The sequence below is a fragment of the Hevea brasiliensis genome, chromosome 9 (assembly GCF_030052815.1).
Source record: "Hevea brasiliensis isolate MT/VB/25A 57/8 chromosome 9, ASM3005281v1, whole genome shotgun sequence".
NCBI lineage: Eukaryota > Viridiplantae > Streptophyta > Magnoliopsida > Malpighiales > Euphorbiaceae > Hevea > Hevea brasiliensis.
In genome coordinates, this window is record NC_079501.1 from 8601065 (window position 1) to 8616734 (window position 15670).

Genomic DNA, 15670 nt, shown 5'->3' on the forward strand with positions numbered 1-15670 from the left:
AATTTTTCTTCTTCAGTATTGTTGTTATTTCTCATTTTAATTTTATTTTATTCCCTTCTGAATTTTGAATTAGATTTAGTTTTTTTTTAATTAGATTTTAGTTTTTTTTTTAAGTATTCTAATGAATTTATTTTTTTTTTTTTTTTATTGAACCTAAGGGCCAAATCACCGATTCATATTCAGTCCAATTTGAGGTTTAAGAAACTTCCAAATTGAAATCGAAACCAATTTGCTCAATTGACTTCATGAACTGTGGCAGAGAGAAGAAATCCATTGGAGGCAGTGATCTCATATCAATTGGCTAACGGAGGGAGATAAAAACACTCATTTCTTTCACCTCTCCACAGTTCAAAGAAGACAAAGAAGTACTATTTTGAAACTTAGAGGGGAAAATGAAAGATGGCTTGAATCTAACATTGATATCAAAGATGAGATTATGTTATTTTTCAAAAAAATTTATTGCCATGGTACTATTAGAGGTGAGAAAGATATGATTAGCTTGCTCACACAGATTGTCACAAAAGAGATGAATACCTTTTTACAGAGATAAGTCTCGGACGAAGAAATTAAAAAAGTAGTTTTTAATCTGGGAAGCTTAAAGTCTCCAAGTCTAGATAGTCATTTTCTATCATCAAAATTGAGACATTGTGGTAGTGATGTTTGCAGAACTATCAGAAGTTTTTTTTTTTTTATCTGGTTACATGTTAAAGGAGATGAACAAAACAAATGTAATTTTGATTCCAAAGTGTAAAAATTTAACTTCTATTAATCAATATAGGCCCATCAGTTTGTGCAACTTTTTTACAAAGTTATATCAAAAGTGCTTGTTAACAGGCTTAAATCTTTGATGGATGTTTTGATTTCTCAATACCAAAATGTCTTTATTTCATCAAGAGCTATTCAGGACAATTTCATAATTGCTCACGAGGTCTCTCACTTCTTGAAGACTTTTCACAGTAAAATCATTCAATGGAAATTAAATTGGATATTCATAAAGCTTATGACTAAGTGGAATGGTCTTTTCTCAAAAAAGCTTTGCTATAATTTGATTTTCATACTTCTTAGGTTAATTTAATCATGTATTGTGTGACAATTGTTAGCTTCTTTATCTTGATAAATGATGCTCCTACTCATTTTTTCACTCAAACTAGAGGCTTGCAGTAAGGAAACCCCTTTTCCCATATCTCTTCCTCTTCATTTCACAAGCTCTCACATGTTTGATATCGATTTTAAAAGAAATCGATTTTATGCAAAGGTTTTGCTTTTCATTAACTTGTGGCTAGTTAATGCAAAGGTTTTGCTTTTCAAAAGAAATCGATTTTATGCTACTACCAATTTAGTTCGATTTGATCACATCAACCGCCGGTTGATTTCAATTTTAATTTTAATTTATTTTTTTATTTCAAATCCAACCGGGCCTATCTATCCAGCACTGGTTCTAAAAGAAAGGGCTGTCATGTCAAAATTGAGCGTGATGGGTTGAAGGCTATATGTCCAATACTATAATTGTGTTTTGTTAAAAGTTATTTGAATTTACCCCTAACTAATAAAGAAATTTTTATTGTACCTTTTTTTTTATTTTGACATAATTTATTAGAGTAAATAACTATTTATTTTATTAATTATATTAAAATTAATAATTTATTTCTTGTGTTTAAAAAATAAAAAATTTAATCTCCCATATTTAACTATTTATCTCTTATTTTTTTATCAAATTAATTATTACTTAAATAACTAAAAAAATAATATATTGAAAGACAAAAGTGTTAATAATAATAATAATTTAGAAAAAAAATTTATAATAATAAATATTTATAATATCATTAATATAAAAAATTGAAAAAATAAATAAAATAATAAAAACATATGATAAAATTAAAAAATTTAAATTAATTAATATATTTTTTAAAATAAAAGTTAAATGAATAATTTTATTATAATATAAAAATTAAATAATAAATTTTCGACTTATATTTAACTTTAATATATTATTATTATTTTTAAGATTTAAAAAAATAATAATATTGAATTAAAGTTAATTGATGATGATTATTATTAATATTATTATTAAAAACAATAAGGGACGAAAAAAGATATCTGCTTTTTGAAAGCGTGGCTTTGATGCTTATTGAAAATTGTAGTTCAAAAGAACAAATTAAAAAAAAAAAAAAAGCCTTTATATGAACCAATTACAAAGAGGCACATAGCTCTCTAGAGGCATACATATTTAACATAAAAGTTGTTCTAATTTTATTAAGATTGAGGATAAAATTACATCTTTATGGCAAAACTTTAAGTATGTTTATTTTACTTTTTGAATAATTTTATAATTCAGAGTACATATTAATTTTTTTTTAATTTTAATTTTGCTATAAAGCAAATGCAATAATGAGAAAGATATATTTAAAAATAAAAATAATTTTGTTTTATGCCCAAATGAAAAAGAAGATTACAACTATAATCATAGATTGTCATTTAGTTGCAAATTATTATTATTATTTATAATTATTTTATGTATCGTGAAAAATGAGTCTCAGAGAAAGCTCCGAAAGCACACAGTAGAACCTCTGTCCGCTTTGGCAAAGCATAAGCATCTCTTTCGGCGTGCGGTGTTGTCTTGGAGTCGAATCAAAAACGTTTTTCCTCGACGCCCTTTTGGGCTTTTCAAACCCGCCAAGCAAAGCACCCAAACCCACTCTCGATATTTTTCCCCAAATAGATATAAAAATATATATAAATATTACTTTTATTACTATCCGGTTACCGGTAACAAAATGAGGATATGTCTTTAGCCCAGGAAACCGACACCTGTAAATGCACGCCGATAACCCCTTTACGCTCCAACGGACCTTTTATCCCTATCTTTTTGTCCGGACTCTTTTGCATGCCTATGTGGGCCCCAGGCATCGGCACTTTACCTCACCCACCTACCTGCTGACGGATTCCGTTAACACTATTGGACGGCCCAATAATCCTTTTTTTTTTAAAAATAAATTCAGTGATATATTTTTCTCTTTTTTTTTTTTCCTATTATTCTTGAATTAATAATTTTTTCATGAAATATTTATTAAAAATTTCAATTTAAATCATGTTTAACTAAATTTAGCTATAATCATTTTTATTAAAAAATTATAATTTAACTATTAAATATTGAAAGTTAACAATTAATAATTGGAAGGAAACATTAACAATTAAATATGTCTTTAAATTTTTATTTTTGAAGTTAATTATTATTGTTTTGAAAGAAATTTAAAAATGAATATTAAACATTTTAAATAAACATTCAAAAACTTAAAAGTGGTTAAAAGATAAAATTAATATAAAATAGTGATAAATTTATAATTTTAAATAATTAATTATTAATTTTAAAATTAATCAAAGCTTAAAATTAATAATTAGATCTCAAAAAAAAAATTAAATGGACATTTAGTTTTTAAATATATATGAAATATTTTTAAATTGTATTTAAATATTAATAAAATTTGGTTTTAGTTTTTTTATTATTATTATTTTATAGTTGCGCAAGTCAATTATAGTGTCAAAGGAAAAATCAGAGGATAAAAAGGTCATTAAGACTGTCTAGTCATCCGTTGAATTAGACGCTAATCGAAAATGTCATTTTCGTAAATCCAGTCAAAATGAAGATTACTTATCTAATCGCAGTCGTCGTGTATACTCACATTAAGGAGCTCGCAGTAACTGTACGGCCTTTAAGTACGATTGTGCGAGTCATTTCAGATCCGTGGATTCTGCCTCACTCTTTCTCAGGTCTCATTTTTGTGGCCATTTGAAACCAAAAAAAGGAAATCACAGGCCAAAGTATCAGAGCTAATCCCTCTAATCAAGCTAACCCTCAGTCTCCTTTTTCCCCAGATCTCAGATCTTGATATATCCATAGGTCTCTTTTACTCAGATCCGCACCTCGGCTTCAGGGACAAACTGTATCACTCTAAGGTAAGCAACTCTGATTTTCTAGAGGAAAGGATAGAGGAAATTTTTCTCCTTTTTTGGTTTTTTTTTTTGGTACATTTCTGATGGGATATGTGCATGTGGTTTTTCAGTTTAATGGAGAGGTGCTTTTGATCTGTGCTTCTAACGAGGAGATCTGGTTAGATTTTGAATCTGTAGAGTTTTTGTGGTTTAATCTTCATAAACTGGCCTTGAATCTATATAGGGTTTTGATTGTTTGGTTTATGCTTGATTTGGATTTATCATGGGAAAGATCTAGAAGCTAGAGTGAGATTTTGCTACAGAATCTAACCTGAAGGTGTGATTTTTATTTGCTCTGGTGAGATTTTACCTGAGGATTTGCCTTACTCGAAAGTACTATGGAGACGCTTGTTGTTGTGGCCCAGCACAGGAATCAGTACTATACCAGAGTCAAGTCATGTAAGCAAGCTCGATTCGGGTCTTCCCCTCCTCCGCACTTTAGAGAGATCAATTGCCGGACTTTCCAATCTGGGTCAGGTATACTGCCAACCCCTTTCGATACTTGCACCGCTCCTGTGAACAAAGTCACTCTTTCTGCACCTACTTCCTCCTCTCAGAAAACACCATCACAATCTATCAAGCCCCCCTCGAATTCTCATCCTGTTGACAATACAGAATATAAGACCGCTCCAAAAAGCTCTCCAATTCCGATAGTTATCCCTACGAGGGAGACGACTTATGATGAGCTGGGTATCTCAAACGATAATTCACCATTTTCCGAGCTCTGGGCTGGACCTGCTTACTCAAATTCGCCGCCGCCTAGTTCCCTTCCAATTCCCAAGTTTTCAATGAGGCCAAAACGAACCGTGTCACTTGAGTTGCCCGTCTGTGATTCTGGTATCAAAATGCATCCGATTGCAAAGTCTGCCCCTGCTTCCCCCACAAGGGAACATAGCCCACTTACAAAAGACCTTTTTCTAAGTGTTGACTCTGCGACTAAGACTCTGCGTCGCATTCTTAATCTTGATGTGGCGGATGATTGAGGTTTAGGGGGCTTCTACTCCTGTAAATAGTTTTAGTTTTAGACTGTATATAGAGGGAATAAATTGTTAGTAGTGTGTATCTGCTGAAATTTGTCTAGCTTTAGCTTTTGCTTATGGTGGTGGTGGTGGTGGTGGTGGAAGTGGAAGAAGTGATGGTTGTGGCTTTTATGGGTCTATAATCTTCACATCCGGGATTGAGAAATTCTGGATTAATGTTTCAGTGATGGGTATTTCTTAGCAAGTCAATCAAAATACATGCGGTTAAGATTGGGGTGCTTGTAGCTTGGGAAACGTGACATGGATGGGACCTGACTCTAATACCTTTAGGAAGCAGAAGTGGACCATGAATTGGGTGACTTCTTTAGCAATTGGATGGAACAACTTACTCCTCTGTCCTATTGCCTTTAAAAGGAAACTACATCTTTGTTATGATGTCTAGTCCTTTATATATTCTCCTCCTATAAATTTTAGTTACCGTGCAAAATTTAGGCCTATAGTATTAGGTACAGTGTGCATACTGTTAAATCTTGGTTAGATTAGTCTCACTCCAATTCTGTAGGTTAACGTCTTGCTTTTGTAATTTCATCTTTATTTCATCTAAGTCATCTTTTTTCTTCGATTTCTAATGTACGGCATTGATTAGGGTGGTAGCTTCCTAGTTTAGTTTTGCTTTATTTTCACCTTTAAACTGTCTTTTCTCTTGTAACTGCCTTACTCGGTTCTTTGTTGCCTGAATTGGCTTCTCAACAATCAACACCTCTTCATATATATACCATCTCTTTCTTTGTTTCTTTTAGATATGTCTAACTCCCCCGTGTACGGTCTACATGGGTGTTGTTTCCTCCTTGCCATCTTTTCTGTTTTTTAAGAGGGGAAGTGGCAAGTGAAAGTGAAAGTAGTTACTGCATTTGCTTCTTGGGTTTGTAATTGTAAGGTCAATCCAATCCGCGTTGCTTCTTTGAGTTGTAAGCCATTAGTTTCTCGTTCTTTTGAGTGGATAACAGGGCGTCCTCCTAGTCTTCATAGAGCTTGTCTTTGTTGGAGATTGTTGACCATACCATGCTATTTGTGAGGTAATAGTTTTCCATTGTTTATTTTTAAAATTTTGCCATTAAATTTTTTTTTTTAATTTTTTATTATTGTTACTGAAGCTTGCTAAACATTTGTTACAGGCCACGGTTGGGGAAGATTTCAGGAGGCTGCTTTTATATTAGATGTGCGTTATAGCGTAATAGTTTCTTAAAAGCTAGTTTTATTGTAATCCATATGCAGTTTGTCTAGTCGCTTGTGTCCGAGAAATACATTCTAATATCTATCTTGCCGTTTTGTATCGAGTACGAGTCTTTTAATCAGTCTGGTTGGCTTCTGATATTGGATGATGATGTGTTTTACAGTTTCATTTTATGTCAGGACTGCAATTCTAGTTTAATTACCCTTGCCTCTTTTACAAGTTTATTGCATGTTTCTGCAATTATTTGATGAATCAAACAAGCTGTTCATTATTATCATTTATCAGTATTGTAATTTGGACGAGGGTAGCTATCCTGATTTGATGTTGTTGCATTTTTTTTTTTTTTCCCTCAATATATGTACATAATTAACGTTCTGGCATCAATTTACAAATATGAAATATGGTATTCATGGGGAAATTCGAATGGTGCTGATTTTCCAAAGAGCAGGCACGCGGATGTGCTTCGTTTATTAGGTTGGGAAATGTTATTCCACTCTTTGAAAACTAGGATTTTACGAGAATTAAGTTTGTTTTTTTTTAAAGAATTTATTTTTTTATAAATTTAATAAAATTTTATTTTTTAAAAAAATAAAAAATAAATATGACTAATGTAAAAATTCAATTGAATTTTATTTTAAATGATTTATTTTTCAAGGAGCCAATCTGATATTTTTTTGGTCTTGATCTTTTGAATTTTATATGACATTTGGCTGGGGAGTCTAGCATCTGCACTGAGTTTTCTGAATAAAAGTGATATTTTAAATGTTAAAATAAATTTTAAAAAAGTTAATTTATTTTTTTAATATTTTTATAATTAAAATTTATTTAGTTTAATTTTAAATTATTTTTAATATTTTTAATTAATATATTTAAAAAAAAAATTTTTAATGGCAAATAGGTCCTTAGCGGTTGCAGTTGCACGGATATTACGGGTTACTGTTCTTAGGCTAAAGTATATATCGCTTGAATTTGCTGAGTGGTTATCTGGATGGAAAATTTGAAGTGGCAGTTGCACCGTGGTTGGTCTAAATGCATTGCTTAGGGTTTTACAAATGGAGCCCTAGAAAAATCGATATATTTGTGTTACAGACATTTTAGAAATAAGATGCGATTAAATTGGGCGCAGGCTGCTAGATCCTTAGGGCTGTTCTCACGATCGCTGGCGTAATTACCAGCATGGGCAGCTTCTGAAGAATGCTGCTCGAGATTGTTCAGATCCTTTCCAGCTCAGTTGTGTTGGTGCTAGATGATGAGAAAGCCCATCTGTTTGGTTTCTTAGGCTTGTTACTTTTATTCTTGTTTTGGGTATTTGAGTTTAGGTATTTGTTCTGAAGAAACTAATCTTATACAGATACACGAATCAAAAGGCCTAAGTTTTTAGCTCAGTTTTCTTGCTGAGTCCATCATTCTTCAAATCCCACGGTATCATATCTGGTGTTGAAGGACCAAACGTCGGGACAAATTGAAGAAGTGAGGAATGGGAAAGGACGCTCCGCACCTTCCCTTCAATTTCTCCCTCAAAGCCCAGGCGCAGAGCCGGGCATTAACTCCCGGCAAATAATTGTACAACAGATACGCTATAAACGAACAAGAAGACCAGATGGCTAGTAAAAGCCACTCTCAGACCATGAATTCCCTAGCCAACCAAAAAGGGAAATCCCCTGCCCAGGTTTTCTTTTCAATCTGCCATACAGCGGCTTGCTTTTTTGTTTTGCAGTTTGAGAAACACAACGGCTCATTTGTTGTTGTTTCAGTCTGACACACTTATTGATGCCTGTTTTATATGAAGCCATTATCCATTATTCCATTCTCACCTCTTGCCATTTTCTCTAGTACAAGTCAGAGAACCAACCAACCTTCATGTGCTCCAATCCAATCGGATTACATCTGCATTTAGAGCATATTGGGATTTCCATTTTCCAAATCACGTACCACCATATATCAGCACCAATATGATACAATACACATCACCAGAAAAGGCACTGATTGATGCTTTTCTTCCTGAACCTGAACCTACATTTCTTAATTGCCAGGCAATCTGTTTCTAAATGCAGGACTTTTGATCGGAACATTTATTTGTTGATCCATCAAGTGTTTCGATCGCATGAGTTGGAAAAAAGAATCCCACTTGTGGTCTTTCAATTGCTGCGCTAGAAATTTTAGCCACATTAACATCTAGAGTAGAGTTACTTATCCAAAGCTGCCACAAAAACCAGCAGCAATTGACAGTAGTTTTTTCACCTGAATTTTTCATCATTCAAGTTACCAAATTCGTCCACAGTTCCTTGTTGCTATTAGCTTCATTTACAGTTGCTCGTGATAAAATGGTTTTGCGTAAAATGTCAGTCAAATGGGCTTATAGATTTGAGCCATGGCACTTTTATCATATGAAAAAGATGAAGTTCTTTGGAGGATGGCGTTTTTCCACCATCACTAGTTTCTGCTACGGAGTCAAGGCTCAAGCTGTCCCAAAATATTTGCAGAAATGATGGTACTTGCATGTATTGTTGCAACAAGTTAATGAAGAGATGGCTTTCAGGTGTCGCAAACTCTGGCTTAATATATTACGCAGTGGGAATCTGATATACTGAGATAAATCAGCGTCGTTTTGTATGCAGATTATCTGATTTCTTTGTGTTTTTTTATTTGCTTCCTATTATTCCTAAACAGAGGGCCAGCTGAACCGGCAGCCTGTCTCCTGGGCTATAATTGTATACCATCTGAGCAGAAGAAAAAGGCTTCCGTGAAAGCATCGACCCAAATTGTGTGGGCAACAGCATCCAGCTTTAAGATCTCAGACTAGATTTTAAAGCCATAATATTTAACTTGCACTACTAATGTAGTGATCGCCAGTTACTAATATTTGATACTGAGATATATTCCTTTCTATTTTTTTTTTTAATTATTGCTTGATAAAATGGAAATAGAAAGAGGAATCAACAGAAGAAAGTGGAGGCCGCTGGCCTTTTGTTGGACTTGGGTAAAAAAAAAAAACAATGGAAAGGTACGTGAGACTTGCAACTGAGACTTCAAATCAGATGGGGTTTACATGATGCCTAGTACATTATTATTTGTAATAGCACACGAGAATATTGACCCTACATGGTGTTCTCTTCTTGTCATTTTGGTCATTTTTGTTGTAAGTGGGTTAGAATTCATGTTATCACCTATGTAATGGTTGATATTAACCAATCAACTAAGACAAATATTTTATTATCTTCTAACTCTTTTTTCTTTTTTTTTTTTTAATTTTATAGGAATAGTTATAAAATTTTAGCATCAGCTGACATGATTGATGAAGCTCTAATGATAGCGTTGTTTTTAATATAGTTTTAAATAAAAATATCATACCATAATAATTTAAATTCAAAGATAACTTTAGTTCTTCAAATGTATACTCATAACATGCTCTTAAAAGGGTTAAAAATGCTTTGTATTTATTATAAATTTTTGTTTTTATTTTTCTTCATTCATTTATCTTTTGATTTTAGCAGGAGGGGAGGGGATGAATGATGTTGGAAGGAAGAAAGTTTTTAATTCTTAAAAAAGTAAACAAATTCTTGGAAATGATTTAAGATTTTTGTACTTGTCTCTAGTGCAATAATATATTTATCAATGTTTTTAAATACTATATAGTATTTAATTATTTGCTTCATATTATGTAGTTGGTTTGGAAAAAGACTTGGGAAGATGTATGCGCCTCCATGAAAAAAGTCACTAATGTTCCCAGATGTCTACTCAACCAAGATAGACAAAAATGGACATGAGCAGAAAGGATAAAAAATTGAGAAGGTTGAGAATCTTCACCGTGAAATAATTGGTTGCCACTTTAATAAAATAAGTGATTATTGCTATATTCATTCATCGTAATAAAAAATAATGAACAAAACAACTTGGGCAAGTCTTCAATCTTACATCACCATCCACTAGAAGGCCAAAAACTTTGGGTAAAGTGCAGAAACTACCAAAATTAGCCATCACTTAAACAAATTCCACTCTACAATATTTCATCCTCTCTTATCTCTATTTGCAGGTGAGAGGGTTAAAGACAAAAAAAAGAAAAAAAAAATTTAAATCTACAATGAAAGAGCACCCAATCTTTGGTCATACAATTGATCATTCTCAACTGTTAATCGTCAAAGAATGGAACAACTGAATAGTGCAATATTTTATAGCAAGATTTGGCCTTTGATGAGAACTCTGAGAGCGGTGGCAGAGTATCAAGAACGGTTTAAGCATCATCAAATTCTCAATTCTCCACCCCATCTAACTGCATTTCTTGGTACCGGCATTCTTGACTGCAAAAGGCCTTTTCACCTCTGCATAATTACGAAGTGGGGGAAAAGTTAGTCCAAGAGGAATTACAGTTTTAACATAGCAAGTCACTCCATAATTACTGGCAAGATCAAATGAGAATGAGGTCTTTGAAATCCTGAAAACTTATGAAGGCTTGGTCTATCTAATTGAACCCAGTAATGTCATCAAAGAAGAGGGAAGGGTCAAACCTGTAAATAAAAATGTCATTTTTCTGTTCCAGATTCTTCTTGCATGTGTGACAGAAGCTGAGAAAACTCTTTTGGGCAGCGTTGGACTCATCTGATAAAGAACAATAATTCTCCAAAACACAGTTGTCAAATATATGAGTGGTTTTTGGATTAGGACCATAAGATATCACACATGTATAGTCCTCAGAGAGGACTATCTCGCTCATAGATATACATCCTGTGAGCACCCTAGGAGAAGAGTTTGTTTGGATTCCAGAATTTGTAGACCCAGATGCTGCTAATTGACAATTCCTAGTTTTAATTCCAAAATCAGCTGGGGATTTAGGTGAATCAGTTGGAGAAAGCATAAAGTTTGCAAGTGGTGGGATTTGGACTCTCAGACTGGTTCCAAACAAGACCATTCTGTTACTGGGTTCAGAAAAAGAGCTATTGATCTTTTCGTTGGGTTTTTCATCAATAAGCGCAACACCAATGCCTTTTGAGTCTAATTTGTCCCATGAGCGTTGATTCTCTGAGAAAACTCTTGGGGATTTAGGTTGGTTCATGTCATACCAAAACGGGTTTTTGAAGGGAGAGAGAGATTTAGTAGAGTCAAGAATTGAGGTAGGACTAATCACAGCCTCAGTTTCAGGAATAGCCTTAAACGTGAAAGCTTCGAACCTTGGAGAACCAAAGAAAGATGGAGTTGGTTTTGTGTGGTTCTGGATTGGAGGAGATTGAGAACTGTGATCAGTCATTAAAGCTTGCTTGCTGGTTACTGCTCTAGATCTATTCCTCAGCATAACTTCCTCTGTATTAGATAATTCTCGGCCCCTCCAAAGTAGCTGCATGCCCAAGAAAAAAAAAAAAAAGAATTAGTTGCGAATTGAGCAAAAAAGAAAATAAAGAGTAATACATGCATGAGTAAAAGCTCACCTGAGATTACTGTAGTTAGACTATGGAAGAGATGATCATAAATCGTTTCTAGTAATTGTCACAACTCAGAACTCACAAGAGCCACCTTTACAGATTCCGAAGTAGAATACTATCCACGCCCCAGACACCAGAAAAGAAAAAAGGAAAAATTTTTAAACAAAAAAGAAACCTGACACCGACGCTCACACACACACACTCTTGGGAAATTGAAATGCCTCCTAAATCTCTTTAGCCTCCATGACTGGGCAATAAAAAGAAAGAGAAAAGAAAGACTGTTGTTCTCTCTATCACCGTCTCTTGTTCTATTCTTTTCCCTTACTCCTTCAACGAGAAAAAGAATCAATTCCCATCACAATAACCCATATGCAAGCCAGATGATCAGCAGGCAATATGCAGAAGAGCCCTGACATTTAGGGCAAAAAGAAGAAAATCTATATGGACAAAAAAGGCAAAGGCTTCAGGCAGAAAGGCAGAAATGGTTAAGTTGTTTTCCCAATCCCCATGAAAAAGGAACAAGACCGGAGGGCCATAAGATAAGTTACTACTCTCTCTCTCTCTCACGATCAACTTTCACTTTCTGTTAGTGGGTTTTCGTTCTCGCCATCAGTTTCACTCCGTCACTTCCTCTTTATTCATTCTCAGCCCTTTCACAATTGCCAAGAATTTGCAAATCCGTAAACGGGAAGAGAAAGAAGCGAGACGGGAAAGCGAAAAAATTTATGAAATTAAAACCAGAGCCGTTCTTTAAAGAGGGGAGAAATTCTAAAATATGATCGGTGGATATGGCAACATTTGATCAATTCTCACATTTATATCAGATTTATTTATTTAAAAAAGATAACAATTAAAAAAATAAAAAAAAATTAAATACTATAAAGGTAACATATTAATATTAGCCAATGAAACTTTAGAACTGAAGCTTGGGGAACGTAACATTGAAATGAAATGAGCAAGCGAAGTTAAATTAGCATGCAGGTGTCGTTTTGCGGTGTGTTTGTTTGTGGAATAGGGTTTGACACTCGATAGTGTTTTGTCGTGACTTGACCCTACGGTCATGAATGCATCGCTCACGCACCTGAGAACTTAGAGCTCAGAACATAACGCCTATCATCTATTCGTCTTATCCTTTCCTACTTCGCTTGCATTATTATCTCTCTGCTTTTGTTTTTAATCTCGCCTCCGAAATCATTTTCTCAATTTTCCCTCAACAATTAGATAAAGTTTGCCATTGAATATTGATGGCGAGTAAGGAAAGAGGGTCATTTAAATGGCATTTGGCACCACATGGAAGAGGGCAAGGGGCCCAAACTGAACCTGCTTTGTTTAGCCACCTAATTAAAGCATTAATTGATGGGTCCAATTGCAGGTTGCTGCTTTTTTGGCCTTATTATTATTATTATAAGCTAGAAGATACTTCCCTCTTCTTTTAGATTTAGTTTATGTAAACATTTCCGATTTGCATTTTAAATTATTGTTTTTGTTATAATTTATAAATTTTTCAAATATTTCCCGTAACTCTTTATATTTATTAAAAGAAGTGTCCTAACTTTTAGAGAAAAAATCACCTATGTTAATTCAAAATTAATATACAGCTGTTTAAAATAACCTTAAATTTAATTAAAATTTATTATTAATTATTTAAATTTATTTTAAATTTTATTATTATCTAAATAATATTTAAACCTTTTAATTTTATATATTTTAATTAATAATTTATATTTTAAAATTTTAATAATTATATAAAATATTTAAATTTTATTTATTTAAATATAAATATATTTTCAATCCGTCGTCTTTTTTTTTTTTTTTTTACTTTTTCTTTTATTTCCTCTTTCTTTCCGAATTGGTAGATTTTGGGTTCTGTCCTGTGTCCAACAGTCACTTCACAGACCCCAAATCGAGTAAGTATCCATTTTAGGGTTGAGTTTGGAGTTTAGATTTTCGATTTTCTTTAAATTATTATTTTAAATATTAAAAAATAATTTTAAAAATTATTTTTTAATTATTTTAAAATATATTTTAATTTAAATATAAAATTATTTTAATATTTTTTAGTTAATATATTTTTAAAAAATCAAAACGATATATTTTTTTTATAAAATGATAATTTTATAGCATTAACCAGCAACTCTAAAATAGAGGGTTCCACTTAAGGTCACTATCATGATATTCACCAAAAAATTTTATTTATATAGCAAAAATTAATTGATTTATTTTTTAATGTGTAAACAAATTAGTTGATTTGGAATATATATGTTATTAAACTTGTCTTGAGGTTGACTCCACCGACAGACCAAATTGATTTAATTAATGGATTAATAAGTTAATTAATAAATTATAAAAAAAATTACTTAAATATATATAAAATAAATTATAAATTAATTCTAAAATATAAAAAATTACATATCAGTGGATTTTTTAAAAATAATTTAGTTTTTAAAATTTATTCCATTAATAAAATAATTTTTCTGTTGAAATTATCATTAACTTAAAATAAATTAGAATAATTACATTCTTCAAATTTTATTTTGTTAACAAAATATTCTTTCAAATAAGTGCCTTTGGTATTAATTAATAAATAATAACAGGTCAAAATGTGAAAAATAAAATAAAAAGTGGCACAATGTAGGCCCAGTATGTCCCTAAGTGCTGATTGTGAAGGGAGCCCATGTAGGTTATGTCACTTGAAGTTGAAGATGGGTTAGGTGCCCACTGCCCACTATGACGGCCGCTAGACTCGAGTTGTCTTTTAGTTTAGCAAGGCTGCTTCTTGCGATAGAACTAGACCGGATACGGGTTGGTTGCGATTTGATTTTGGATCGGAATTATTGGCTTTTGTTATTTTAATGGTTTGAATTGATTTGGATTTAAAATAATTTGGGTTTATATGAATCTGGTTTATAATGGTTTGAAACAATTTAATATGATTTTTATCTGATTTTGATTTGACCTCGATTTAAAATTTTTTAAATGTTATGATAATATTAATATTTGATACATTATAATGTAAAAAGAAATGTAAAATGTTTAATTTAGTTTATGTATTTATTAGAAAATTTTTAATTTAATTTATTTTTAATTTTTTATTTAAAATTAGTTCAAAAATTTTAATTTAAACTAGCTCAATAATTAAAATTTATGAGCTAAATTTTTTAATTTAAATAAAAAATAAAAAAGTTTTAATTTCTTAATTTTACAACTAAATTTCTTGATTTTTTTAATTTAATCTCAAAAATTAAAAAGTTCAAATTCTTGTTTTTCATAATTTTTAAGTTAAATTAAATTAAAATTAAAAATTCTAAACTAAACTGAACAAAAAATTATAAATTAATTAAATTAAACTTCCATAATAAATATAAGGATGTCATTGACCTTTAAACTTACAAAGAAATAAAGAAGCCCAATATAATTAGAAAAAATAAATAAATAATAAATTTTTTTAATAGAGTCTATTTAGGTTTGAAATAGTTAATTTAAATAATCAATTTCAATTCAGTTAAAGGAGAGATATTATAATCAGTCTCTATACTTAAATTTCAAATCAAATCATAAAATGAAACTATTAATTCGATCCAATTTCAAATTGACTAGAAGGCTTCAAAAGAAATAACCACAACCAAATATACGTAAAGAAAAATATATACGAAAAAAAAAAAAGAAGAAAAATTTAAACGTTAAGCAGTAATACTGTCGTTGATACAGTAGTAGGTTATACTGCCTGCTAGGTCCAGCGCTAATACAGGAGATTGCCAAGTTGGACTCAAAATGCAAGAATCGCATACTATGTTATGATTGATCAACTACTGCCTTTCAAAAAATAAGGGTTGCTCAAACATGTATAGATATACTGGGTCCTGTTTATTTATTTTTTTTTAATTTGAATGAATTATTTGACAATTCAAAATATACTACAGATTGTTGATTTTTTTTTTTTTATTGGAAACTCAAATAATGAATAATAATATTTTATCAATAAAGCCTATTAGTGCAGCCTGTTCTTTTATTGACGTTTGGTGGTTTAATATCTTCTGCGAACCACGGAGATA

At 31.7% G+C, this 15670-nt stretch overlaps 1 protein-coding gene and 1 long non-coding RNA gene across 2 annotated transcripts; one reads left to right on the forward strand and one right to left on the reverse strand.

Annotated features, from left to right (window-relative positions):
• The first annotated feature begins 3679 nt into the window (after positions 1-3679).
• Positions 3680-6402, forward strand: LOC110645169 (uncharacterized). Its single transcript, XR_009151156.1, has 3 exons — positions 3680-3954; positions 4062-6046; positions 6146-6402. It is a non-coding gene; the product is annotated as an uncharacterized LOC110645169 (long non-coding RNA).
• A 3630-nt stretch (positions 6403-10032) lies between these two features.
• LOC110653129 (FCS-Like Zinc finger 8) lies at positions 10033-12392 on the reverse strand. Its single transcript, XM_058152721.1, has 3 exons — positions 11625-12392; positions 10710-11533; positions 10033-10523 (listed from the first exon to the last, which is right to left on the reverse strand). The coding sequence occupies exons 2-3, from the start codon at positions 11489-11491 to the stop codon at positions 10454-10456; spliced, it is 852 nt and encodes a 283-aa protein (XP_058008704.1). The 5' UTR covers positions 11492-11533; positions 11625-12392; the 3' UTR covers positions 10033-10453.
• Between the last annotated feature and the right edge of the window lie 3278 nt (positions 12393-15670).

Bases quoted from the DNA above. Each gene is read 5' to 3' on its own strand.
- LOC110653129 (XM_058152721.1), bottom strand. From the start codon at position 11,491: ATGCTGAGGAATAGATCTAGAGCAGTAACCAGCAAGCAAGCTTTAATG. The intron at 10,524-10,709 runs GTTTGACCCTTC...GTAATTATGCAG, and splicing joins AATGACATTTTTATTTACAG to AGGTGAAAAGGCCTTTTGCA.